Source organism: Acipenser ruthenus, chromosome 3 (genome assembly GCF_902713425.1).
Source record: "Acipenser ruthenus chromosome 3, fAciRut3.2 maternal haplotype, whole genome shotgun sequence".
NCBI classification, from domain to species: Eukaryota; Metazoa; Chordata; class Actinopteri; order Acipenseriformes; family Acipenseridae; genus Acipenser; species Acipenser ruthenus.
Genome location: NC_081191.1, coordinates 12036254 through 12062908, shown reverse-complemented (window position 1 = coordinate 12062908; position 26655 = coordinate 12036254). Strand labels below are relative to the sequence as shown.

The 26655-nt window shown below is 35.1% G+C and overlaps 1 protein-coding gene across 2 annotated transcripts; it reads left to right on the top strand.

The window, feature by feature from the left end:
• The first annotated feature begins 44 nt into the window (after positions 1-44).
• Positions 45-25203, top strand: LOC117435548 (HEPACAM family member 2-like). Of its 2 annotated transcripts, none has more exons than XM_034058826.3 (9): positions 45-175; positions 1219-1572; positions 2175-2459; positions 5020-5313; positions 14418-14543; positions 16806-16827; positions 17003-17037; positions 20074-20147; positions 20557-25203. In XM_034058826.3, the coding sequence occupies exons 1-9, from the start codon at positions 97-99 to the stop codon at positions 20671-20673; spliced, it is 1386 nt and encodes a 461-aa protein (XP_033914717.3). In that variant the 5' UTR covers positions 45-96; the 3' UTR covers positions 20674-25203. The 2 variants fall into 2 exon arrangements, with proteins under 2 accessions (XP_033914717.3, XP_033914716.3); XM_034058825.3 differs by having other exon boundaries at positions 5020-5319.
• Positions 25204-26655: the final 1452 nt, after the last annotated feature.

Here is a 26655-nt window from a genome sequence, read left to right as displayed (position 1 = left end):
CTGTGTCACATGGGAGGGCAGGGCTAGCTCTGCTCATTTCCTTAGCAAATTTAGTTTTCAGTACCTTAATAGTCAAAACAACTAGAGGGTGTTCGGATGGGATGGGATGTATTCATGGATCTCTTTCACAGCACAGTTTATTTTCTCCTATGTGAAACACTAGTTGTCTTTATAGGTAAGAACATCATCATTATTATTATTATTATTATTATTATTATTATTATTATTATTATTATTATTATTATTATTACGCTGTCATAATGGTTATATCTAAAGTACATTAAGTAATTGACTTTAATATTTAATACTGGACAAAGTTGATTCACTAATTACCGTTTCATTTAAAATCACAAGGCAATCACTAGGCAATGAGTCTTTCAGGAGATTTATGTGAGCACATATATTTTAACTACTTCATTATAAATGACATGCACTATTATCAGGAAGGGAAGTCACGTTATGCACTTTTGAAAACACAACTTTCTTCATCTTTCTTGAGAAAAATAATTTTTAACACACTTAATACTGTAGCTCATGTTGTTAGCTGCAACAAGTTGATTACTCATGCTGTTAAAAAGGATGAATAATAAAACACAGATGCATTGCTTAGTTTTGCCAGCAACCAGTCTGCGTGTTTTGAGTGTAAATACTGTAGCGTAGTCAGGTTTTACTAGAGGAAAGTGAAGTGCTGGAGTATCCCTTGTTTTGTGTAGTCTGCTGCTGAAGGACATTCATGTTTTCTTAGCAGCGAATCTCTCTTATTAGTGTTATATAAAAGTATACTTACTTTGTCATCTTTCAAATACACCTATCATAGAATCATACTATTATAGGTTATAAAACATTTCAACAAGACTGTCTGTGTTACTGTGTGTTTTAGGGCCAGTGGTAATACAATTAATTGACAAACATTTAGACTAGAAGTTTTTCTCAGTGTCTTCAGACTTTTGGTATTATGTTCCATATGGATATCGAATATGGCTATTTAAATGATGGAATTGTACTGATACTGGTATTAATGTTCAGACTTGTATTTCTAATCCATTTCTTTAAGGATATTATTCTGGTGGATTGTTTTCAACCCAAACCACAACATCAGAGAGCTCTGAACGGCAACCATGGGATTTATCAATAGAAAAAAAAATATTTGTACATTCTTTGCAGTTTCATGAACATTACTTGTTAGATTATTATTAATTCCCTTTCCTCTTTACCTAGGCACAAGCTCTGCATTTATAAAAGTGCCTTTGTCTGTCATCCATGGAATTAAAGGGGAGCCTCTTGTCCTACTGGTGGAATACACCTTCCCCACTGAAGGTCAAAATATCCAGGGTAACTGGCAGCTGAGGAGAGCGAACAATACCATGCATCTGGTCACATTCAGAGACAGCTTGCCCATTCATGACATGGCCATGGAATCTATAAACAAATTTTCCCTTCACCCACCTAATGCATCCCTGTTGATCAATAAACTGGAAGACAGTGATGATGGTGAATACACAATACAAGTCAATGTAAAATATAAAGACTTAGTCAAGTCACAGAATAAAACAATCCGGGTTACTGTTAATGGTGAGTAGCTGAAAATGACTATTATACCGGGTAGAAATTCTTTGAGTTATTCAAATCTGATAACATAGGTATGATACAAATGTTCTAATTATTGAAGCAAGGAATGGGGTAAAAGCATTACAAGCTAATAATGTCAAATAATTCCAACTCTTGTTTTTGCTTTATTATGAGTATAGGTTTACTACATCTGTATATATTACACAAATATAAAACTTTATCTGTAGCTTAATCTCTAGTCCTGAAGTTATATATTATAACACACAAATATGTAGGAAACTAAAGACTAAGGACATTTACAGTTCAGAAAGTAATGACCTGGTCGTCCTTTCAACCCAACCAGCATTCAAATTGTGCCAGTAATAAATATATATAATCATTTGAAAAATGAAAACTTTTCTGTATCAAAAGGAGCAAAATCAAAAAGGAAAAGGTAATGTAGGTACATAAAAATGCGAATAACTGATTAAAAAAATCAGGACACCTCAGACTACAAGTCCTTTTTCAGCTGGATGGAAATAATATTGGCACAATTTGAATGCAGGTTGGTTTGAAAGAGCGACTAAATCATTAGAGCACATTATAAACTTCTGTTTGTTCTGCAGTTCCTGTTTCAAAACCAGCTGTCCACATGGAGCCAGCCTCTGCAGCAGTGGAAGATGTTGATAATGTGACAATGACCTGCTCTGTTGAATTTGGCACGAGGGTAGCGTACCAGTGGCTGCTCGGAGGAAGCCCCATTCCAGCAAACCCTCGCTATACCTTTTCTGAAGACCACAGAAAACTTGTTATTTCCCTGGCTAAGAAAGAAGACATTGGAAAATACATCTGTGTGGCGAGCAATCTAGTCAGCAAAATGTGGAGTGAACCTACTCAGCTAAATGTTTTCTGTAAGTATTCTGCCAGGAAAACTGATTCTAACATTATTCAGTTTTATGCTTCGTTCTAAGTGTGATGACTATAGAGCATTATAATGGAGTTCAAAATACTGGTGCATTAACTGCATGTACTGTATATACTATTTATTTATTTTAACTTTTATTTAAATAAACCAAATCGAAGCATAAATCTGGAATGAATATACTGAACAGGTGTATTAAAAAAAACCTGCAGTTGCAGATAGTATCATTAATTCTGCTTCTGAATCAAATTAAACCATCCATAGAGTAACATCTTGAAGCAAGTGCAAAGGAAAAAGCCTATTCATCAGAAAGGAATGAAACAATTTTAACACGATGAAACTAGCAAGAAACTACTTGGAACAGTAATGTGAAGACTAATTCCTACATTGAAGGTTTTATAATAATAATTATAGTTTTCCACTCTCAAAATGTGCCTTTTGCACTTGCTTTAAAACATATATAAATAGAATTGGATTTTTAATGAATGGATATTAATAAATAATCTAATTTCAGAACTTTAAACACTGGATCATAAATAGTAATAAAACTTGAAAGAAAAGTGTGTTTGCTGGACTGGAAAGTTTGAATTAGGGGTAAAAAAAAAAAAAAAAGGTGGGTGTGCCTTTTAATGGCTGTATCCAAAACACTTAGGAATTTGAAAAAATCAGCAACTCCATCAAATAGCATGGGTACACACCACACATGTTTAGCACTAATAAAACATTCTTAAAATGTTATTCCAAATACATTTTACTTTCTCTTTTTTTTTTTTTTCCCAAACGTTTTTTGAAGAATTATAAAAAAGAGTGGTTGTACTGAGCTCTAAATATATTTTGAAAGTGTTTTCATGAAGCAAACTAACAACAACCAAACACATTTAAACAAAACGAACAGGTTTTTTTTTTACATTTAGGTTTATAGTGTAGTTCTGCCAGATGCAGAACCAACACAAATTAGCTATGTGAACAGGTATTACTTCTCCTCATTTTGAGTAAAATATTAATGGGCATGGTCAATGCAATTTGTCGAAGTCTTTTGTTGCAATTCCAATTGGTATATCGTCCCTGTGCACCATATGCTGCTGCTGCTATTAGGGAACCAGCTTTGATAACTGGTCACCCCCTTTGAGTAATCACCATCTGCTTGGAAAAGTCACTATTGAAGTACTGTTCATATGCCACTGTTGCATGACAACAGTATAAAATGCACTTCGGATGTTATCTGGCAAATGCATATTTGTCAGAGGTCTGAATGGATAAAATGAGCAACATATTTTTTTATTTATTTTACAGACTAAAAAAAAGAGCGCTTCTCAGTTCCGGGTGTATGGTTAAAAAAAAAGAAATGTCCTGTTAATAAAGTTTTACTTCAGTGCTTTTTCAATATTTGTCTTAGAGGCTGGTCTAGCCTAAAAAAATAGTTAAAATAATAATTATTATTATTTGTTTATTTAGCAGACACCTTTATCCAAGGTGACTTACAGAGACTAGGGTGTGTGAACTATGCATCAACTGCAGTCACTTACAACTACGTCTCACCCAAAAGACGGAGCACAAGGAGGTTAAGTGACTTGCTCAGGGTCACACAGTGAGTCAGTGGCTGAGGTGGGATTTGAACCCGGGACCTCCTGGTTACAAACCCTTTTCTTTAACCATTGGACCACAGATGATGAGGCAGTGACATAATAAATTCATTAAGAAGCTGAAATGAAAGTGTATTTAATTGCTGGAAATATTTAATAGCAAATAACAAAATAGCAAAACTACTTTTAACATTCAATTCAGCGTATGTTTTATAAATAGAAGATTATTGCTGTTTGTGCTTTCTTGTAGTTTTTTAAGCAGTCTGTTTAAATGAAACAAGAGCAGGTAAAAATAACTACTGTTTTTTTTTTACACTTCTGTTTACTTTGCTTTATGATGTTGACATTCATTCTGGTTCAGGGTGCTGTTGGTCCAATATTGAGTTATTCAGATCATGTGACCCATACACCCATTCGTGGGATGCTAGTGTTATCTCAGTAGATAATTGTAGCCCATATTCTATCCAAAAAAAAAAAAAAAACATCAATTCATCCAACACTTGAAACACACAGCATAGGGTTAGATTCCCAGTGCTATTCACTACAAATCATTGTTAGAGCAATTGGTCTTCAGATATATATTTTTCTTTTCAGAATACTGTTGCACACTCATGACAATTTGAAGTAAATAGCTTTGAGAATCCAGCCCTTAATGTCAATTACTATTTATAGATCACTGATATTGACTTAATAGTGAGTATAGGTTCCCAATCAAAAAGTTGAATAAAATACAGTTTCTTAAGACTGTTTTGAATGATTACATAAGTTCACAATATCTTTTCAATGGTAACAGACAAGGTTAAAAGTTTATATTCAGTTTACAAATAACTTTTACTTAAAACAGTTTTGCGAATAGGTCTAATTAGGTGCTGGATTTGATATTACATAGAATGATTTTATGTTTACTGTCTAGTTACACTTTCTGAATTAAAGTAACAATGTATTTTTTAATGTCACCTCTTTTAGATGGACCTTACCACGTAAAGGTGAATTCGGATATAGAATTGAAGGTTCGTCAGGTTTTTACAGTTAATGCAGGAGAGACCATCTTGTTCCACTGCTCAGCAGATTCAAATCCACCGAACTCCTATGTCTGGATTCATAAAGTGAACAATATGACAAAGGAAATCATGACCGGGCCACATTTTGTAGTAAATTCAGGTGAAATTACTCTGACAAATGAGTACATGTGCTGTGCCTACAACAACGTCACAAAGAAACAGGATGAAACTCAGTTCACCGTCATAGTAGCCAACTTAGGTAATGGTAAGTCTGCTTAAATAACTTTATAACACATTATTATTAATACAGTGAAAAATCCACAGTATATATGTATATCCCTTAAGAACAGCTTTCCCTTTTAAAAGTATATTGTTCCTAGTAAAAGCAATGTAAAGTGTAATAATCCATAGCAAAAGCAGAGCAGAGCATTATAAGGAAGAGAAGAAACCATGGCAACTCATAGTAAATAAATTATTGTTGTGTTTGTTAATCTTGTAGAAGCCATTTAATGTAATTTGACTGAATAGACAATTGTTCTCTTTAGACTCTTTAATTGTATTAAGACTATAATTAAACTAGCTTGCTTTACACATATTGCACAATGCACTACTGTTTTTAAACATGAGCCTGCCAGGGGCTGAGGTCATTATTGCTATTATATTCTAGGTTGCTATGGATCAAAATGCTATATTAAAAAAAATATATATCATTGTTATAGTCATGTACACATGTAGGTACTTGCAAATATATTCTAGTAATACCAGTATATGGATGTGGAAGGCCACCCAAGTCAAACATAGTAACACAGTACATTTAGTACACATTCTAATTTGAATTACTACACATATTAATTTGGACCAGACACCTAATCATAAACGTAGTTGCTTGTAATGACTTCGTATTCACAGTGTAATTACAAGAGTAGCCAGTCACCTTGGGGATAACATCTATTCAGACATGAAACACAGATATGACGACGAGAGATTTTCTTCTACGCTGCAAATATAGAATTGCTGATATGGTTCCCAGGCATCTCAGGAAAACTGAGATTGTCCTAGTTTTCAGGCCTGATTTTTTGTCTTGGTCAGAAACATTAAAATTGTAAAATGTTCCCGGTTTTGTTACTGTATTCACAGTTTTTAAAAGTATCATACAAAACTAAGCAGTGTGCTCAGTAAGTTAACAGCAGATACCTTTTTGGGGGTTCTTCCATAGTAATATACATTACGTTATCTGGTTGACCCCAAGCCTTCAGCTAAAGCAAACCGCTGCCATTATCACTGTACAACAAGCAAAGTACAATGGAGAAGAAATAATACTTTCAAAATAAAGATGTGGACATTTAACCAAACAATGAGGAGAACATGGAAATGATGACAGAATCATTTAAGGAGAGGTTTTTAAAAGAGCAAGAAAATGAAAATACAGTGAAAAAACACTTTTTTCAAAAATCTCACAATCTTGTTTTTCAGCAGGAGAAACAAGAGATACCTGAAAAAGATGTAAAACACCTTTCGAACTGCATCTTGTCAGTAATAAAGAAAAATAGGGAAGACTTTGAAGAATGTCTTTAAATATTTAGCTTATTAGCATGCTAATGCCTGTGATAATGATAAACATTAGATTTAAATGTAATCATGTGCGCAAATTTCATATGCTTAAGCACAAAATTATTTGAATTGCTCCGAAGGCCAAATTTGAATGAAAATGGCTAAGTTTTGCAATAAGCGTGACAGGCTTGCAATGTGCAGAATGTTTCCATTACATGCATTTAGCTAAGTGCCCTATCTTCAGCAACATTGGCAAAGGGCCGCAGTGCCCAAGGGCTCAATCCGTAAAATATCCCTGTAGTTGCATTCTCCAGAGGCTCCCTTTCCTTTTCATGCCACTCACCCGGTAACTCCACCCTCAGGTATAAGGACACAGCTGACTTTTTTTTAAGTATTGTTATTTATTTCTCATTGATATCAGAAGCATACTTTGACACCCACGATCTGCATTCCATGCTATTGACTATGCCATACAGGTGTGGTAGGAGCAGGGGGCGTGGTGAGTGGGTAAGGGATACACATGTGCAGGCTGCATTCATAGGCAGTGTTCTTAGCCGACTCCATGCTGAAGATTCCTGTCTTTTGGGCTTCCGAATAGAGTTTTCAGCATTGTGGGTTTGTTTTACAGTCCACACTTCTGTAAATATGTTTATGTATAGTGTAAGGAGCACGGGTCGGAGGTACTCAGAACACCGGCTGACAGACGCTTTTCTGTAAAATAAAGAGTTTGATGCTACAGAGATATTTTGTCACTCCTTCATGTTGACACTTATCCAATTATCAAGTCTCTACTATATATTTTTATTTAAGTTATATGTTGAATAGCCTACACTATCCTGTGGTCCATTGTTTAATTTCTCCATTTAGTAGCTTATTTATATATTTGTGGGGGTGGGCATGCAACTTTGGGGGTGCCAATGCTACCGATGTGTGTTGAGCTTTGATTCTGCATTCCAAGTGCAGGTTACAGTTGAGTGTAGACTCGTCTGAGGAATATTGGTATGTACTGTACACCTATGATAGCTGCTTGGCAGGGTATTGTTAACAGTCCATTGTCGTGTAGTATTGCAATTCTGCGCATTCATGCGTAGCTTTTGTGCATTTCTGCTATATTGGTATTGAATGCACAGGTGGTTTTGCGAGGCACAAACACATTTTCAAACACTGCTATTTTCCAATTTTTGCGCAACTGTTTTGTGCCGTGTTGTCAAATATAAATTTTTTGTGCAAAAGCACAAATCTTTGCGAGGCACAAATTTTGTGATGGGATTGCACGTGGCTTTGAATATCTGGGCCGTTATTTCTGCTCTGTTTTACTGTACTGGCTGTGTAGCGAGAGCAATAATAGCAGCGATTTGTTTTTAAATGATATTTACTTTTCTATGCTTTAAGAAACATAGACTATATATAATAACTTTTGGGTCAACATTATTGTCACACAATGATACCTGTCTGCGCCACTCGTGCATTACTACCCAAAACCAACTTGAAACATGTCTTATTGTGTGAGAATATATTGTGACCCATACATAATTCTGTTTATACTGTTGAGGAAGACATGATTGTACGTCGAAACGTCAGCTTTGTTGTCCGATGACAATAACATCCTGTCCCTGAACAACATGGATTATAAAAAAAGGGTATTTAATGGAAGATTGCCTTTTGAGAGCTCTCGCTTTCCTACCTTCCTGCAGGAGTCCGAATAGTGACGTCTTTGTGGGTAAGCAACCTATTTTGATGTATTGTCCTCAGTGATTGAGCACCTGTGATAATTGTACAGTTTACTTGCTGATGCATGGAGGCAGGCTGTTGATATATATATATATATATATATATATATATATATATATATATATATATATATATATATATATATATATATATATACACACACTGCTGTGCAAAAGTCTTAGACATGTTGCATTTTTCTACTCTGATGCATTATGTGCATCAACAATTTACTCAAAGCCTCCACTAGTGTTTCTACTATTATACAACCTTGACTTGCATAAAGAAGGAAAAACATTGAGAGAAATAGCTGGCATTACTCGATTTTCAAGGTGTGGTATCCGAAGCATAATCAACAAGTACAGAGAAACATCATCTGTAATTGCCAAACCCAGGACTGGAAGACCTTACAAGGATGAACAATACTTGAAGATAATATCCTTCATAGAAAGAAGAATAGAAAGAAGACAAGTGCTGAATTGACAACAGAACTGGCAGAAGGCACAGGTGTCATTGTCCATCCATCAACAGTCCAAAGCACCTTTGACCATTGTTCCATAATCCAATTTCTTTGTTCTTGTGCATATTTTAGCCTTTTAGTCTTGTTCCCCTTTCTTAACTGCCAGGACGCTTATGTGACCTAGAGTGAAAGATTCAACTGCATGTGCTCAGGGATGTCAGAGACAGGAGAATCACCACCAATCAGAAGCTCGGCTTGCCGTGCAAGCGGGACCCGGTTGCAACATTGTTGTCACAAATCAGGGGATAAGAGGTTGCAACAATCAAGGGATCGAAAGCGGGAATGCTTGGGATTGGTGTCTGGTGCACCGGTGGCATGGCCTGGATGGGGGGATAAGGGACGAAAGAGAGCTGAAAAACAGAGAGAGAATTGGAGAAGAAACAGCAAAAGAGAGCCAGAGAGAAGCGGGACTAAGAGAACCAAGAAATAAACTAGAGACTGCACTTAGTTGGCTGTAGCACACGGCCAAAACAGTGTGCTTTGGACTTTCTAGTATTGTCTTTTATTATTTTGTCACAGTCTGAGTAGCACTACGTTGTGTTCTGTGTTTTCTTCATGAGCTTGAGTCTTTTGTTCCATATAGTTCTTACAGAATTAACAACCTGTGAAGTAACCAATGATAATTATTGTTTGTTTTATTTTCCCATGTTCTGTCTGGCTTACATGGTAGATTTACTGGTAAACAGATATCATAAGGAATATTATTTTATGTAAGGAATGTAGTGTAGCCATTTTTTGGTTTAATTAATTCATAAGATGTGTTGTAATAAAAAAGGCTTTTCGTACAGCATTTACATCTTCAGCAGCTGAGCATTTGTTACAGTCGCCAGTATGATGTGTTTACAGATCTATTGTTAAGTAAACAGGCGACAGCAGGTGGCTTTTATTGACAGTGTTTTACTGTAATGAGACCAGAAGAAATCACCGTGGTAACAGCCATCATGACAAATATCTTTTGATTGGGCCTTTCACAGTGGAATAATATGAAAGCCTTACAACAAAACGATACAGTTTCGATGATCAACACTACTGTTATAAAGATTAGGAAAGGGTAAACATTAATAATGTAATATATAGCAATTTTCCTTAAATACATATACCAGTTAACTCAGTTGTTTTGGGGATGCAAAGGTCAGCTTTGATTACATTTTATTACACACTATGCTTCTTTCTTTCTTTCTTCTTCTTCTTCTTCTTCTTCTTCTTCTTCTTCTTCTTCTTCTTCTTCTTCTTCTTCTTCGTCAGTAGAAGCTCTTCATGTGCAAACAAGCCAGTTTTTTTGTGTGGGGGTTTCACATGCCCTGGTTTGGGCCCAACCTCCTTCCATGGAAGTCCACAATCATAATACAATAAGACTCCTAAATAGTTTCTGTCATACTCCTGCAGTTAGGGACCTCTATCTTAGATGGCAGTGTACCATCTCCTTCAGTTCTCTTTACTTATTGCATTTATTGTGTACTTTAACTGTTTGGCCATGAAACTGCAGTTATATGAGACATAAATAAAACAAGCAAGACTGGTACTTAAAATCAATAACATCTAACTTTAATGCAGTCGCATAGATCTGCAAGCAACCACACCAAATTGTGCAAGGATTGCAAAGATCCTGTTTAACAAGCTTGGTTTTGGCAATTCAAGTGTGTGCCTGTGCAAATAAAAAGGATGTTCTACATGATGATGTCAGAGTGAGCAGACGTGAGTTGGGAAAGCTCCTGTAAGCCACGAACAATTCAATATAATCCTGGCATTTACAGCATAAAACTTTCAAACCCAACATAAAGTGAAGTCTTTTAGCAAATGCAAAAAATCCAACTAGTCCAAAAATGATTAAATATTAGACAATAATATTAAAATAGTGACATGGAATGTTAATGGTCTTAATACATATGTTAAAAGGAAAAAAAAACAGAAATTATATTTTTATAAGAAACACATTTGTTGAAACAAGATGTACACAGGCTCAGACAGTCATAGTTGGGGTCCTCCTATCATAATACATGAGTCTAAAAAACGTGGAGTATCAATACTGTTTGCTAAGTCATTAAATGTGGCAATCCAGAAGTAAATAAGTGACGAGTCTTGCTATTATTGGCAACAGTAAACAACCATCATTTATATGTGCCAATTGTGGTGGACCCAGGGTTCTTTGCTAATGCAGTGGAACTTATTTTGGAGTTGGGAGACCTGCCTGTAGTTATAGGGGGAGATTTTAACCAGACCCAGGACTTGTTTTGGATAACTCCACACCAGAGAATACTAAGAATCCCAGTGACTGTAAAGCTCTAGCAGAACTAAGCATAGAGTTCTGTCTGATAGATATATGGCAATTAATACATCCTATGGAAAGGGATTATACAATCTATTCCTAAGTTATGAGTATCAGTAAATGTGATACAGGAGATATTGTAATATCTGACCAATGTGAATGTGGATCGTATAATGGATGTGGGGAGGAAGCCAGAAAAATAACAGAAATGGCGATTTAAATACTAGTATATTACAGGACAGCCATACTTCAGAAGGAAATTGAATTATTTTTTATATTATTAATAAAGGTTCAACACAATGCAGCTCAGTGGTATGGGAAGCTTTTAAAGCATATATAAGGGGTGAATTGATTAAAATGACATCCACAAATAAAATTAAAAAGATTTAGAAAAGGTACGAAAAAAAAAGAAATTAAGGAATTAGTGGCAACATGTGGAAGTAATCCTTCTGCAGAAAAACTTCATAAAATAACAAAAGCTAAATTTGAGATTAATTCAATTTATAATAAAAAAGCAGAATATACACTATACAGATTAAAACAAGTCCATTACAAAGCAGGGGGAAAAGCAAGCAAACTCCTAGCATGCCATTTTAAAAATATAGAAATTAACTCTTGTATTCCAGCAATTAGAGATGAGACTAGACAGCTACTGTACATATAGACACCAAGTCTATTAATAGCACCTTTAAAGAATTCTACCATAAATTATATCAATCAGAATCAAAAGCAGGAACTCTAGATTACAATAACTTCTTTTCCCAGATTGAATTACCAAAACCTAATGTAGAACAAAGAGATTTTTTTGAACAAAAAATAACAGAAAGGGAGGTTACAGAGGCAATAAAATCAATGTCAACAGGGAAGGCGCCAGAGGAAGGCGGTCTGCCTAATGAATTTTACAAGCGGTTCAGAGACATTCTTAACCCCGTGCTGTGTGAGATTTACAATGAAGCATGGAATAGAGCGATATTACCCACTAGCATGAATAGTGCAATAATACCACTTGTACCGAAAGAGACATTATGGAATGCGGAAGCTACAGGCCAATTTTTCTACTGAATGTAGATTATACAATTTTACCAATGTTATCGCTATAAGACTAAATAAAATCATACATGTGTTGGTTAAACCAGGCCAAGATTGTCACAGGGACAATCTGCGAAGGTTAGCACATTTGATACAGGAGGTCAGGGACCTAGATGACCCAGGAGCAGTAATGTCCTTGGGTGCAGAAAAGGCATTCCACAGGGTTGAATGGGAGTATCTGATTTGGCCCAATCTTTCAAACTTTGATAAAGGGGCTTTATGGTAACCCATCTGCAGTAGTTTAACAAATGGACTGCTCTCCCCTGCTTCCTCACTGGGTAGGGGCACAAGGCAAGAAAGGACATTTCGGGGGGGGGGGGGGGGGGGGGGCAGGAACACACAAAAATGCTATATGCAGATGATGTGTTGATGCTCATCTCTGACATCCAGAGGTGAGTTCCATCGTTGCTTAACTTAGTGTAATCCTTTTATTTGATATCTGGATACAATAAATTGGTCTGTCAGAAGTCCCACCATTACCAAAATGTTGCCCTTTTCAAATTTGGTAAATGGAAATTCAAATAAACTAAGAAATACTTTCCCCCTCGCAAACTGAACAAAAGCTTTTTGCAATTTATGGGGGGGGGGGCTTACAAAGGTCCAGTTAATAAAAGGGGTCTTCAATTATCAACTTGAAACATTAGCATTTTGCATTCTCTTTAACTCAAATAGCTTCTTTGAGAAGGACATGAAATAAAAGACCAGATTGGGTAAATATTGAAGCGAAATACCCTTTTCCCCAATTGATTACTTGATACAGGAACAGCCTGCGTAAATACATTCTAATCTTGTTATAGCTCGTACTGTTTAAATCTGGGCACAGACACATGTATTGTACAAAGAGTCAATTGTAATGCATCCAGACTCTCCTATATGGAAAAATCCTAAAATGAAGATAGGTAGTAAATGTGTGAATTTGGCAAAAAAAAATAAAAATAAATAAATTAAAAAATATTAAACACTTATACACAAAAGGACATTCTGACACATTTAAATTAGTACAAAATAAGTACAACATTCCTAGGACTGACTACTGGAGGTACCTGCAGCTACTTCACTACCTAAGGGGTTTGTTAGGGAGCGGTCGGAAAATGCCACAGACTTTATTAGTAGTTAAAGCTTTAAATCAGTGGATGTTTAAGTCCCACCAAGCTCCTAGTATATATTCCTTTTTAATAGATAATACAACCCCAACCTGACTGGAGTCAAAATAACAATCGGGACCTGGGTATTACACTGAGTCAGGAGGACTGGGAAAATCTCCTTGCTAATATGAATAAACCCATGAAAATAAGAAACATCAGAAATGTATAGAGTGGGACTGAGGGACTCGCAAACATGTTGGAGATGTACAGAGTGTTGGACTTATGCTGTAGGACTGGCCACTTGTAACAGTCTTTTAGAGGAAGGTTCTTGAGACTGTCAGCTCTGTGATTGGGATAAAAGTTAACACTGACCCGGCACTGTGTCTTTTACACGAAGATCATTTTGAAGGAAGGATGGAGGGGAAAATATTGAATTGGATTGTGCTGGCAATTGAAACAACTAAAAGAGTTATTCTGCATCACTGGAAAGATCAAACCCCAATCCCATATGACGAATGGTGCAATACCTTAGCTGAGACAGCATCCCTGTCGGGGTGAATACCGTTGCTCTGGGGGATGAGGGTCAAGGTGTTTTATTTATTCATTTTATTTTATTTTATTGCTGTGGGGTTAATGGAGGGGGGGGGGGGGGGCATAAATGTGGAAAATGTAGAATGCTGTATGTTTGCAAATGCTCCTTTTGATGTACAGTATATGTTTACAGCGATAAAAAAAAGATGATTATATAAAAAAAAACATTTTGTTTATTCTATATACTGTAAGTTATATCTTTTCCAAAACAGCAAACGTAGTTTCAGACTGATTCAGAGAGTATACATCGAGAACCAAATTACAATGGACATGTACCCTAATATTTACAGAGTCAGATGAAACTCACGAGAACTTCCTCTGTACTCTGAGCAATGGAATTTCCCTTTGTCTTTTACAGAAAACATCATTCTTTTATTGAACGTAAACAATATTGCTCATTGCAGATTTTACCATGTTGACAAACTGTAATCTTTTATTACTGAAACTGAAAGCATGAAAAATGTAGTGCTGAAAGTGCATTACAAAACTAACTAAGGCATAATAACTAAGCATTTTATCTTTTTTAATTACAGGAAAAGAAAAACTGGCCCAAAAAGCAGGCTTCGTGTCACCTTTAGCAGTGATAACGACACTCTCGATAATAACAATTGTGTTCATGCTTTTTGTCTTTCTATGGCGGAGGTTCCATCCAAAGAAAGGTAAGGAAGCAAGGAGTAATACCATTACACAGCTGTAATGGTATAATTTGAAAACCAGTCTATTTCTAAAGCTTTGCAAGTCTCTGGGGGATTACATCTAAGTTCTGTGTGCTGCCTAAGCTAAGTCGGGATAAATGTTGGTATTAAAATAAAAAAGTTGGTACTAAAATTGTCAATGTCCGCCAAATGCTTGGTATAAAAACTAAAATTCAAGGCGCCGGACAAAAGGGATGCAGGTCCTTTTTCAAAGACAGCCTCAAAGTTGCTCTTATACAGCGCACTTGAGGATTCACGTTAAAAAAACAATAACAAAACATATAAATGAAATATAAAATAGGCATGTCATACCGAAGTACACCAAACACAACTATTTTATTGCATTTTTATTATTTAAAGAGACAGTAACCAATACACAGACCCTCTACATACCAGCATTCTGTACCGACATAATTTGGGGTTCTCAACGAAATCCTTATTGAGTAAAATGGTGTGATACTCTCTACAATCCAAAACCTGTTTCAGCATGATTTGTAAGTCCAATGGAAACCAATGGAAACCTGACTGTGCATTCTGTCTAGTCCTGTGGTTTTTATTTTCTGTTTATATTAAGTCAACTCTAAAAATTAAATACAGTCAAGTCTCATTAATACGAATATTAGTAATTCTTGTTATCAAGCCAAATGTATACTGTCAGTTTTTATTTAAGTTATAGTAACACTGAAATCAAATTTAAATTACAGTGCAATGAAAAGTATTATACATTTAAAAGTAAGTCTACTGTGTATTTTATTGAAAATACGGTTGTAAATGAACTTTTTAAAAGTACACATTCTGATCACTGGCATTTTTTAAACCACAAAAGCAAGGCGTCCTCACCATCTGGGTATTAAGCAAATTGGAAACGCTGATGACTTCCATTTGCAGATTTGCTGTTCATAGGCCTGTATTATTGACCAATTCGGTGAGAATAAGGAAGCAACGCTTTATGAGGGCCATGCTTGGAAGAAAGTGGGCAAATTTGGTTTTGGTGACACATAAGACTGCCTGGAACACTGACTCTGGATGTGTCTAATATGCAAGAAAACATTATTTCCCTATTCAGCTCGAATAAGGAATAAGGAGATACTAGTTGTTTATTTCCTTTTCCCTATTTGGGTTGAATAAGGAATAAGGAAATATCAGTGTTATTTCCTTTTTCCTTATTGAATAGGGACTAATAGGGAATAAGGAAACAACTTTATAGTCATTAACATCAGTTCCCTCCCAAAAGGTGAAAACATCCCTGTGTTATATCTCTCCTCTCATTTTGTGGCACCTTACATTTCAGGAATTTTTTAATTAGATGCTGCATAAGAGAAACTGCAAACTGGAAAGCCACACCATTTTCGCAGCTTCTCAGAACACACATCTGCCTTAGTTTTAGATTTAATCTACCCCTTGGTCTGGGCTGGCTTGACTTAGTATTACATTAGTATTGATTTAGGAATTATAAATAGGACAAGCAGTACACGTGGGATCTGGCCTGCTGCTAGAGGGAGCACCCTAAGGAGTTTATAATTAGGTCTCTTTTATTTAGCATTTCTATTAATTTACCCAAACAAAAGTGCATCTGTATGCTGATGATTTGGTTACTTGCTGCTTCTGATGTGTAAAATAGTGAGTCGTCCAGATGTCCCAAGCTGAATTTTACATCACTAACTGATTTTTTTTAAAAATTATACACAAACAAAGAAAAAAAAAAACAACACTACAATAATACTGATGGATAGTGTATACTCTGCAACTAATACTGAATAATTATGATGTAATTAAGATTGGTGATTCTTTTAACATTTGTAAACCATTTTTATATTTAAATAGGACAAGCATGTATAATGGACGGTTATATAAAGTGAAACATTCACAAAGCTTTACCTAATTAATTATTTTATGATCTTTTCATGAATATCAAACATGATTTAATCCATCAAAATATACTTTAAAAAAACATTAGTTTAGAGTTCGTGAACATTATTTTACCTAAAATGAGGAACAAGCTTCCAAGTTGATTGTAATGAGACCTGATTGTGTTGAGGTAGTTTATATTTTATTTAAGGTAGCCACCAGTTTTAAACAAATTCACTAATGTGCAGTTCTGTTATATATAACCAACTGTTATTCAAATATGCACTTAAAATAAACAAATAAGTAGTTAAATACTATAAGGATTGAGCTAGAACAGAAAATCAATTATAACATCTAATCTCATTCTTTCTTTTCCAGTGATAAAGCAGATGTACACCAGGTAAGGAACCATGATATTATTATCACATGTCTATTTAAAATCAAATATTTCTTTCTTAATATCTTGATAACTTTATTAATATATATATATATATATATATATATATATATATATATATATATATATATATATATATATATATATATATATATGGTTTTTTTTTTTTATCTTACAGGCCTTTAATGGAACAAAAACGGCCACACCTCTCAGGTAATTTTTTCACAGTGCATTTTACCTAACAACTGTTCTTGGTAATCTTCACCGCCTGCTACTTTAGCACTATTTACATAAAGCAATAATGGCACCAGTTGCTGCTCTACCCATACAGTTAATTGCAGGATCTCATTCACCACATGTGTATTTGTTTGACAGAGCATGATACGTTAACAGAAACTCGTCTGCTGGTATATTTTCCGTAATATAATTGTTTATGCATCAGTGCTGTTTTGTTCCAGCCATGTCAGTTATTCAATGACACACACGGCACTCTCATTGTCTGGTTATTACTGGTTTATATTTTGGGGATAACCATGTAACATTGGTTGTGTGTACAACAAAAATAGAAGTTGCACGCCATGATTGTATCGCTACTAGTCCTGAAAATACAGTAGTTCACTTGGCTCTGTTCTTTTTTTTAATCATGACATGGGTTTACAAAAAATATGAGACTTTATTTTGGGTGTCATTCATAAAAATAACCGTGCTTTGAATTAAACGTGTATTGCATTAAAAAAAGTTGTGTACAACAGCTTTGTAAGATGTTACAATGATATTACAGAAACTTCTAATTTTACTTACCTATCTGGGTTAACAACAGGTGTGACTGGATCCTCTACTTGTCTCTGATTTATTTCTTAAATGTTTATGCTGCTAATATGTGCATTTTTACTTACAACTATATACTGTTAATATATTTCATGAGGCTATCCCCCCGTCAGCCATCTGATCATCAGAATCAATAGCTTCACTGTAATATGAAAAACCTCGATTTTTACATCTTAAAACAAAATATGTCTGGTTAAAGATAATCGATTCTTAATTCCAAATCAATTCAAATTTCAAAGAGAGTTTATAACTAAGTAACCTTATATTAAACTTTATATTAAAATGCTTTTCAGTAGAGTTAGTTGATGCTATGATCTTCAGTAACATAAGTGTCACTGATTACAATCCAATCAGAGTTTGGCTTTTATCCTCAGCAGTCTGGAGGTGTGTATATCTTGACTGTACTGTATTTGATAACGAAGTGTACATCTGTCGCAGTAGGATGAGGATTCTTCAATGTGTCCCTTGAATTTTAAAAAGGAACGATGTTAATTGTACCAAAAACAACTGGCCTACTCCCTCCAGACGTTCCACGCTTGGAACACCCATTTCCAGAATCTAGAAAAATATAGTACGAGAATTCTAAAAAAAGAAGAATCTGTCTGTGACCTCACACTAGGGGTGTAACGATATATAGAATACCTCTATTAAGATGCAGTATATCATGTAAAGACAGTCACCCCTACCTCACACTAGCAATGGGCCAGTTTACAATTCCTCACTTCTCCCACTTTAACTGCTGTGTCAGTGTGCTGGCACAGAATAGCTGAACCGTGTAATGAGCTTTGGTCTCCTATGGGATGAAAGGTGCTATATAAATCCAAAGTATTATCTTTCATTTAAATAAAGAGCTTTTTAAAACTAGGGATACAGTAATTTTGGGAGTTGAAAGTGTTTGAAGACCCTGGATCAATCACCCTCAAAAGGGTGAGAAAGGGCAATCTGTCTGGTATGGTAAAGGGGGTTCTAAACCACCCAGGGTCTTGCAATGTGGTATGCTGGCAGCATAAGCAGCTCTCTGATTGCTCCTGGAGTTTCAGAACCCTCCATTTGTGTGAAAAAATTGACATTCCATTGCTTATCAGTGCCCACTTTGGGATGCTGGTAGAAAGTACAGCACGTTTCTTGTTGTTTTTTTTATTTATTTTATTTTTATTTAGCACATTCTTATCTCAAACTCAGCTGTGGGTAAACACAAAATGCAAGACAGATTGTTTATAATTAGGCTTGCTACTCTCTACCTGCCTTTTGAAGCTGTAATTAACATTGTTAAACCATCTCAATTTTTTAATTACATCACGGATATCTGACAATGATAAAACGAGCTGAAATATGTTTCTAGCTATACATTCCTTGAACAAAGCTGATCGCTATACACTCACTGTAAGGAATATGTAGTTCCTACACTAAACACTGCTTGTTTAATAAAATAAATACATTCTGCCTGGAGAAACACATAACAAATGCCGAATTAGCAAAAAACAATAGGGGAATTAAAAAGGGTGCAATATAAATCTGATGATATGGAGCAATGAACCTGCAGGCAGGGGTCTCCAGTCCTGGTCGTGTAGGGCCGGCTTCCCTCCTGGTTTTTGTTCCAACTCTACCCTAAATTACTTAATGTGACCAATTAAGTGGTTACTGGAAGTGTAATTGGTCCAATTAAATAAATTAAATAAACCAGGAGGGACACCAGCCCTCCAGGACCAGGACTGGAGACCCCTGATCTAGACAGTTATTAGGTGGCACAGTTTGATACATTTAACCTGTGGCATTCTATCAATATCAGGAATGCCTATGGCAGGGCTTCTCAAACTCATTAAGGTTGTTCTTGAAAAATGGACATAAAGAAGTAGATGTAACTATATGCCCAAAGTGATTTGCGGGTGCAAAACCCCCATAATGCTGCCATAAATCTATCAAATTTGCACTTTGCCATCATTAATCCATTACAATTATATTTTTCAAACAACTCCATTTCATGCTAATTGACATAAGTAGTCTCAGCTCCTTCTCAGAATGTTTTTCTTTTCCATGCACCAAAATTACTTTGCTGTCCTTCCTTTGCTGCCCTTCCTTTGACATATTTTTTTGGTTTGTATTTTCGTGCTCCACAAATACAGCAACTACTTCTCTCTGTACTCCTAACTCTGCAAGTGCGGCCGCTAAATAGACTGATGCGCTCGTTGAGACCCTCATTATCATGATTGCGGATCATTATTTGTGTGTGTTGAGTAATTTGCAAAATAATTGCCTGGCCGCAGTGCAATTTGAATTTTGCAGCCGCAATTATTTGCAAAATGATATCAGTAAAAAATGAATGCTTTTTTAAATGTAAAAAAGAATAACATTTTATTTATAAAACTCCCCAGAAGAACAATACTGATGTCTTACACTGGGGCTTTTTCTCTCTTTTTGAAGGACATGAAGATGCAACAGATGACTTTGGGATTTATGAGTTTATTGCTATACCTGGGACCTCTGAGCCAACTCGGGTATTTACATTTTTTTAATTTTTTTTAATTTTTAATAAGATACAAATGAATAGCTTTCTTGTGGAGTTATTATAACTCCATGAAGACAATACTTTTTTGTTAATAAATTATTACTTGATCCAAGCTTTTTTGAAGTAAAGTTTATATTGTAAACCTATGGAGACAGTGCAATCAATATAAGCTATACTATACACTCATAAAACATTGACTCTAACTGTATTGGTAATACATGGTAATATAATTATTTTTTAAATGTCCATTTTATATATTTAGAACATATTTACAAATTCCAAACAGTGGGCCTTCAGTTTTTTTGTACATACAGTATAGTACATTTCACAAAATATGAGCTCTTTCGACAGTTCTAGATGAATCCTTGTGCTAAAAGTTGTTTTTATTTTGTTTTTAGGTGTCAAACAGATCTCTATCAAACCTAGATTCAGTTCATGGCCCAAATTCACATACCACTATTTATGAAGTTATAAGACATGTTCCAGAAGCATCATCAACGGCGCCTGTGAAGTAACACCCGTTACACATCCAAGGCTTATTTTCAGCTTAGCCAGTTATTTGTAAAGTTTTTTTTTTTCATAGGTATTCGGAGTATTGCTTGAGAGCTTGGACAGTAAGTTATTTCCAATTCTTCAGCAGTTTCCAAAAGCAAAATGGTTCTCTGTTTTATTTTTTGAAAATGAGAAAGTTGGATCTACAAGACAATCTCCATTACCTTGACGTTAATCTTTTCTGTTAAATGTTTAAAGGCGAGAAGTCACTGACAATGGTTTTCCGGTTATAGCACATGTATTCTGAATACAGGAACTCAGGTTATACAAAAGCTTAACACTGTTAAACTTTTGTTTAGATTGCACTTATTGTGGTAAGTTCTTCTTCAATACTTACATTTATTGTTATTCTGTTATACTGCAAAAGGAGTGTAAGTGTAATTTATGCTAATCAGGGATCAATACTTTCTAACTGGAGTCGTTTTGGGATTCATTCACCACCATTGTCATCAAGAACCCCCCCCCCAAAAAATGTGGTAGTAAGAAAAACCCACCAAAACCCACAGTGGCTGATTCATGTTTAATATTATTTTTATACTATTTTTAAACACATTTTAGCCAGTCTGGTTCTGAGACAGGAAGTACCACCAGGAGCATAATTGTCAGGTTATATAGGGTATTAACAACAAGAGAAGCCATCTGGAGATTTGCCATGTGGATGACAATTTAAAACGAATATAAATGTATTTTTTGTTGGCAGAATACTCTCATAAAAGACACAGCTAGTACCTATTTTTCCACAGACATTTTTTCCTAATGTATTTGTTTTGGTTTGATTTATTGTAATGTTTTTAAGGAAACATTTTGTGTACAACTGTGACAGGGTGAGCAATGTTTTTTGTTAGGATTGGGTCAACAGGGTGTATGATTGGAATTCATTCTTGGTCTGTTACTTACAATCTATAATTGTTAAGATTGCCATTGGCTAAGTAAGATACACCCCCCACCCCAAAGAAAACCCAAACAAACCATATTTAAAAGTTTATTTCAGTTGTTTAACTTTTGTATTGTTATTTCAATTGATAGTTTATGTAAATAAGTGTAAGTTGTTTTGTACATTTTCTATTTGGATAAAGATGCATAATATATGTTTAATACAGTATACATGTTTATACATATTTACTAACTTGTATTTAGTGACTTGTAAAATACATCAAAATAAGGTTTATTGATCTGTGAACAAGTATGCATAAATGTATAATGATTGTTCCCCATCAAGCTTTGTGTAGAAATGATGAACAATGCAAGAGTCATACTAGGGCGCCAAGATGTTTTCTTTTAGTATCGGTAGAGGAAGAAGACGATTTAGGGAAACGTGCTAGAAATATTTGGACAACAATATATTTTTTACTTATTGCTTAAAGTGTTACTGAACAGGCTCTAGGGTTTATTCCTGCAATATCTTTTTTCAAAACAATCGCAATTGTTTTGATATTTTGACCAGTTATTTTCATTTCGAAGCGGTTATGCTTCTAGTCTTCCCGTCAAAATGTCTTCTGAAATCACGACATTGGCGGCTTTAATCCAACCTGTTCAATCAGAAACATTTCATAGGTTCCCGACTCCTCTCCCAAAGTTCACAGTTTTGATTGGTTCATCTGTCTTACCCACTTGCTCCAGCACAGGTTCAGAGGGGCGGGAACAGGTTTATGAATATGCATCACAAGTCCTATATAATAACAATAGCTGCTTTACAGACCCCCAGTTAGAGTGAAGATGCAAAATGTACAGGGGACGTACATCCAGCCATATGACTATTTATGTTTGCACTCAAAATGACATTGTCACACAGTACACTTTATAACCTAGGCAGTGAAATCTGCTGTCCGTCTAAACGTTGTTGTGTTGCTTAGCATGTAGAGTTCTCGGTTAAGGTTTTATTACTGGTTCTTTTCCCATCCTATTCCACCAAAATAATGTGTTTATTTATTTAAAGTAATTATTTGGGGCATCCCAAATAAACCTGTTCCTGCCCCTCTGAACCTGTGCTGGAGTGAGCAGGTAGGCCAGATAAGCTAATCAAAATGCTTAACTTCAGATTGAAGTAAGGGACCAATGAACTGTTTCTGATTGAACAGGTTGGATCGAAGCTGCTGATGTTGTGAATTCACAAGACATTTTGATGGGTAGACCTGAAGCATAACAGCTGTGAAACGAAAATAACCAGTCAAAACTGATACGTACAACAAAGCAGGAAGCTATGGAAAGTAATGCGTTGTGTTCTAAACCCTACAGCCTGTTCAGTAACACTTTAATGTATGAACCGCTACCAGTGCTACCAGATTGATTTTGTAAAAATAATAACAATACAAAAACGTTTATTTACAATTGTAAAATAAAATCATACTTCTTGCAAATGGACATGTCTGGACTTGACCAAAATGGGCTGGGACATAGATATGCACTACGGGTTTTGAGGTTAACAATTAATAAAAAAAAATACCCAGCATGTGATAGGTGTAATCCATTGTTCCTTAAATGAAACATGGTGTAGCATGACACTGTTCTCTTTTGTATGAAGCCTTCTCTATAGATCTTTTCTCTAGCTTGAACCGTGACAGATTTCACTTCCACATTTTCCCTTTGTTTACTATAAATATCTTACCTGACAATTTGCACACACTGCTGGTGTCAAATTACTGTCAGACAGTCAGGAGTTAACCCTTTATCATTAGTACAACTAGAACACAGTAGTGAGGACAACTAGCAGTTATAAGCAGTAGCACCTTACAGTAAGACCTTTATAATTAAAATCCAAATACTCTGTTCACTTAAAACTGTACAAAACATTATCGTACCAGCAGCAGGTGTTGAAGGCTTAGTTCTAGAAAGACAACAGGTTCTAAAGAGTGTGGTGTAAAGCATACAAAATGTAAACCATAAAATGTTTCTTTTTTGTATTTATATTTGAAGTGTACCAACAATTGTAAAGTAGATATGGGTGCTTCTGTACAATTAAAAGAGTTTTAGGCATCACCGATTAATGCAACATTTAAATGTTTTGGAATAGTAAAATGACTCTCTTGACTATTCAGTTCCTCCTGTTTACCCACAGTCTATGCTTTATCTTTTGGGACAGAAGGATAGGTCTGCATGAGGCAGTGGACTCCCTACTGGCCCTGCCTGTCCGTACTTAATATGCAATCGGCTACAGGTGTGCATGTGTGTCCTTCGTGAACCAAAGAATGTCGTCTGAAATTAATCAAAATATCAGAACATATGCATGCGAACCTGGTGTCCTTATCATAAGACTTCATCATAAAGTTTCAGCTTTTCCTCCTTGTCTTTGTCATTAACCTCTATGCTTGCAGGCTGTTATGCGTGTGGTTGAAGGAATCATAATGTATACTGTCTATTATCAATGATCGTTGTAAATGGTTTTATCTTTCCTATGCAACAAAGGGCAAGATGCATAAGAAACCCTAATACAGTAAAAACATGATTCATTTTGTATCACCCTGTTCATAAAGAGCTGATTTCTTCCTTCTCAACTAATGGCTGTTTAAAAGCTAATCATTTGTAACTATAATAACACAAAATGGTGGAATATGTAGTTGTACTAAAAAAAAAGTTTAAAACTGTCAAACGTATCGACTAGAATTTTGCTAATGGGAGAATATGGTATGTGGTTACATATCCGTTTATTGTCACAATTAGAAATTGATAATATTTGATAAAAAAAAGAAACTAACTTAATTATGTTGCATAAAAACACATACGTTTCAATTGTATTAAATATCAAAATATATTTTTTATATGAAACGAGGCAGCCGAGGTATACTAAACTTGCCATTCTATAAAAGGGTGATAAAGGAGATAATATAGAATCTAAAGAGCCAACTCCAGGGTTCCCTTGCCATATTGGAGTTTCTAGTAACTTCTCACTGAGATACAGTACCACACAGCATGGAAAAGAAGGACCTAGTGCTCATGAATAACTTTTTGACATATGGTAACTAGCTTGTCGTAGATGAGAGGAAATGATTTTGGCATTAGAATTTGTAAATACTGGCATAGCAACACTGTCTGTGGTGGCCAGTGTGATATGGTTAGTTGCCAAAAGTATTGGCAGGGCATTTTGCTTGCATTGAAAACAAAAACAAAAACAAAGGCTGCTGATCTTTACCAACATTCTATAAACTAGAGATGAGAGGTAAAGGGGATTGTGAAGGGGGCTGACCACTGTGAAATCAGCATCTGCAAAGTCAATTTCACACGGTAGTCCCAAAAGGTTATGAACAGTTTATGGTCCAATAAAAATCAAAGAAAAAACAAAACCTGGAAACTGTTAAAAATAAATACATTAAAAAGGCTGTTTTGTTGTCTCTATAAAAGTGTACCTTATATACATTTTGGTCACACATTTTCAAATATGCATCTTGCCCAATAAGACCTTCTTTTCAAGTTATTGTATTTATTGCTATGTGGAAATTGTACATTTTTGTTATGCCTAAGTATTTCCCATAAAGCTTTTTCAATAAAAATCTACTATACATGAATCAAGCCTGTTTAATAATAATAATAATAATAATAATAATAATAATAATAATAATAACAAAATAAACTGGTATACACACTTCATTTTAACACAATTACCAATGTACTAACAGCACTTTATATTGCATTTTTGTGTTATTATTAGAATAGAATTAAAAATATATATTTTAGTAAGCTGCTAGGAAACAAGTATAAGTTAATGAGACAACCAAAATTACTTAAAAATAACAACTAGAAACTTGCTGAAGAGGTGGAAGTTTGGTCTAATCAGTGGTTATGAATTCCTTACAGGCCTGCCATCGGTTCTTTGCTCACACTTCCATATTTAATAGTTGGTTACGTTGGATTGCATGAACACAGCAAACATGGCAAATGTCAGACAGCCAAAATAAGCCTTCATTTGACTGGTAAATGATGTCCTTGAGCTTGATAAATCCATCTCTTTATGCAAGAGATATTTAACCAAATTTCCTCTTCTACAATGCCATACTTCTACATTGAACTACTGTGTGTCTTTTTAAAAAAAAAAAATATTCTGGATGCTTGCAATTGCAAGTAAAAGAGAGCCTGTACATTCAGGAGACCGGTTTATGAAAACAAACCCGGGTTTCTGACATCAGATAATATAGTACTACGTTATCTCAGATACTGTATATATTCATTATCAGATTGTAAATTTCAAACCTAGTACAAGAGTTATGTGAAACGGGGAAGCAACAATATGTAAAAATAATAGCGGAGATGCAATTTAGAGTTGTACTTCTTGTTCTCAGTACTTATATAATATATTTATGTATGTGTGTATGTACGGTTCTGTATGTTGTAAAGAAACATGTGCAAGAAGAATTTTTTTTTTTTTTTTTTTTTTTATCACAAAAACATTTATAATAGGAAAGCACCCTGAAGTTTTTTGGAGGTATTTCCAATAAATTGCTCACGCAGTCCTGACAAAAACACCTTATTGCCCTTACTAGAAAACATCAGACAATACTGAGGTCATTCTCTCTGAGGTCATTTATTTTGGCTCCAGCTGGAAAGGCTTACAAAGGTGAAACCTTGGCTGCCATTAATGCCATTAATTATGCTATTAATAAATTAGAGCGACTTTCTGTAGTGTCCATTTTATTTAAAGCTAGAGTTCATACAAATAGAGTAAATGTGGAGTAATAATAGGATCAGAATAAACTTAGCCCAGGACTCCTTTTCTGATTCCATTAATTTTGCTCAATGCTTTCCAATCAATTTACATAATGTAACTGCAAAATAGTTTAACAGTAATGGTGATATCTGGATCTGTTGCTAGCCAGTCAACCCTCTTTTGGTATACAAGCAAAAGCACTTGTATGCATCAGCTGCTCTACACTGCCCCCTATGACCCATTGTGGTAACTGTGTTGCCTCTCATCTGGTGCTTCATGGTTTAATTTATCTGTGATGTAGCAACAGTGT

Bases quoted from the DNA above. Each gene is read 5' to 3' on its own strand.
- LOC117435548 (XM_034058825.3), top strand. From the start codon at position 97: ATGGGATGGGATGTATTCATGGATCTCTTTCACAGCACAGTTTATTTT. The intron at 5,320-14,417 runs GTAAGTCTGCTT...TTTTAATTACAG, and splicing joins AGTAGCCAACTTAGGTAATG to GAAAAGAAAAACTGGCCCAA. The intron at 17,038-20,073 runs GTAATTTTTTCA...CTCTTTTTGAAG, and splicing joins AAAACGGCCACACCTCTCAG to GACATGAAGATGCAACAGAT.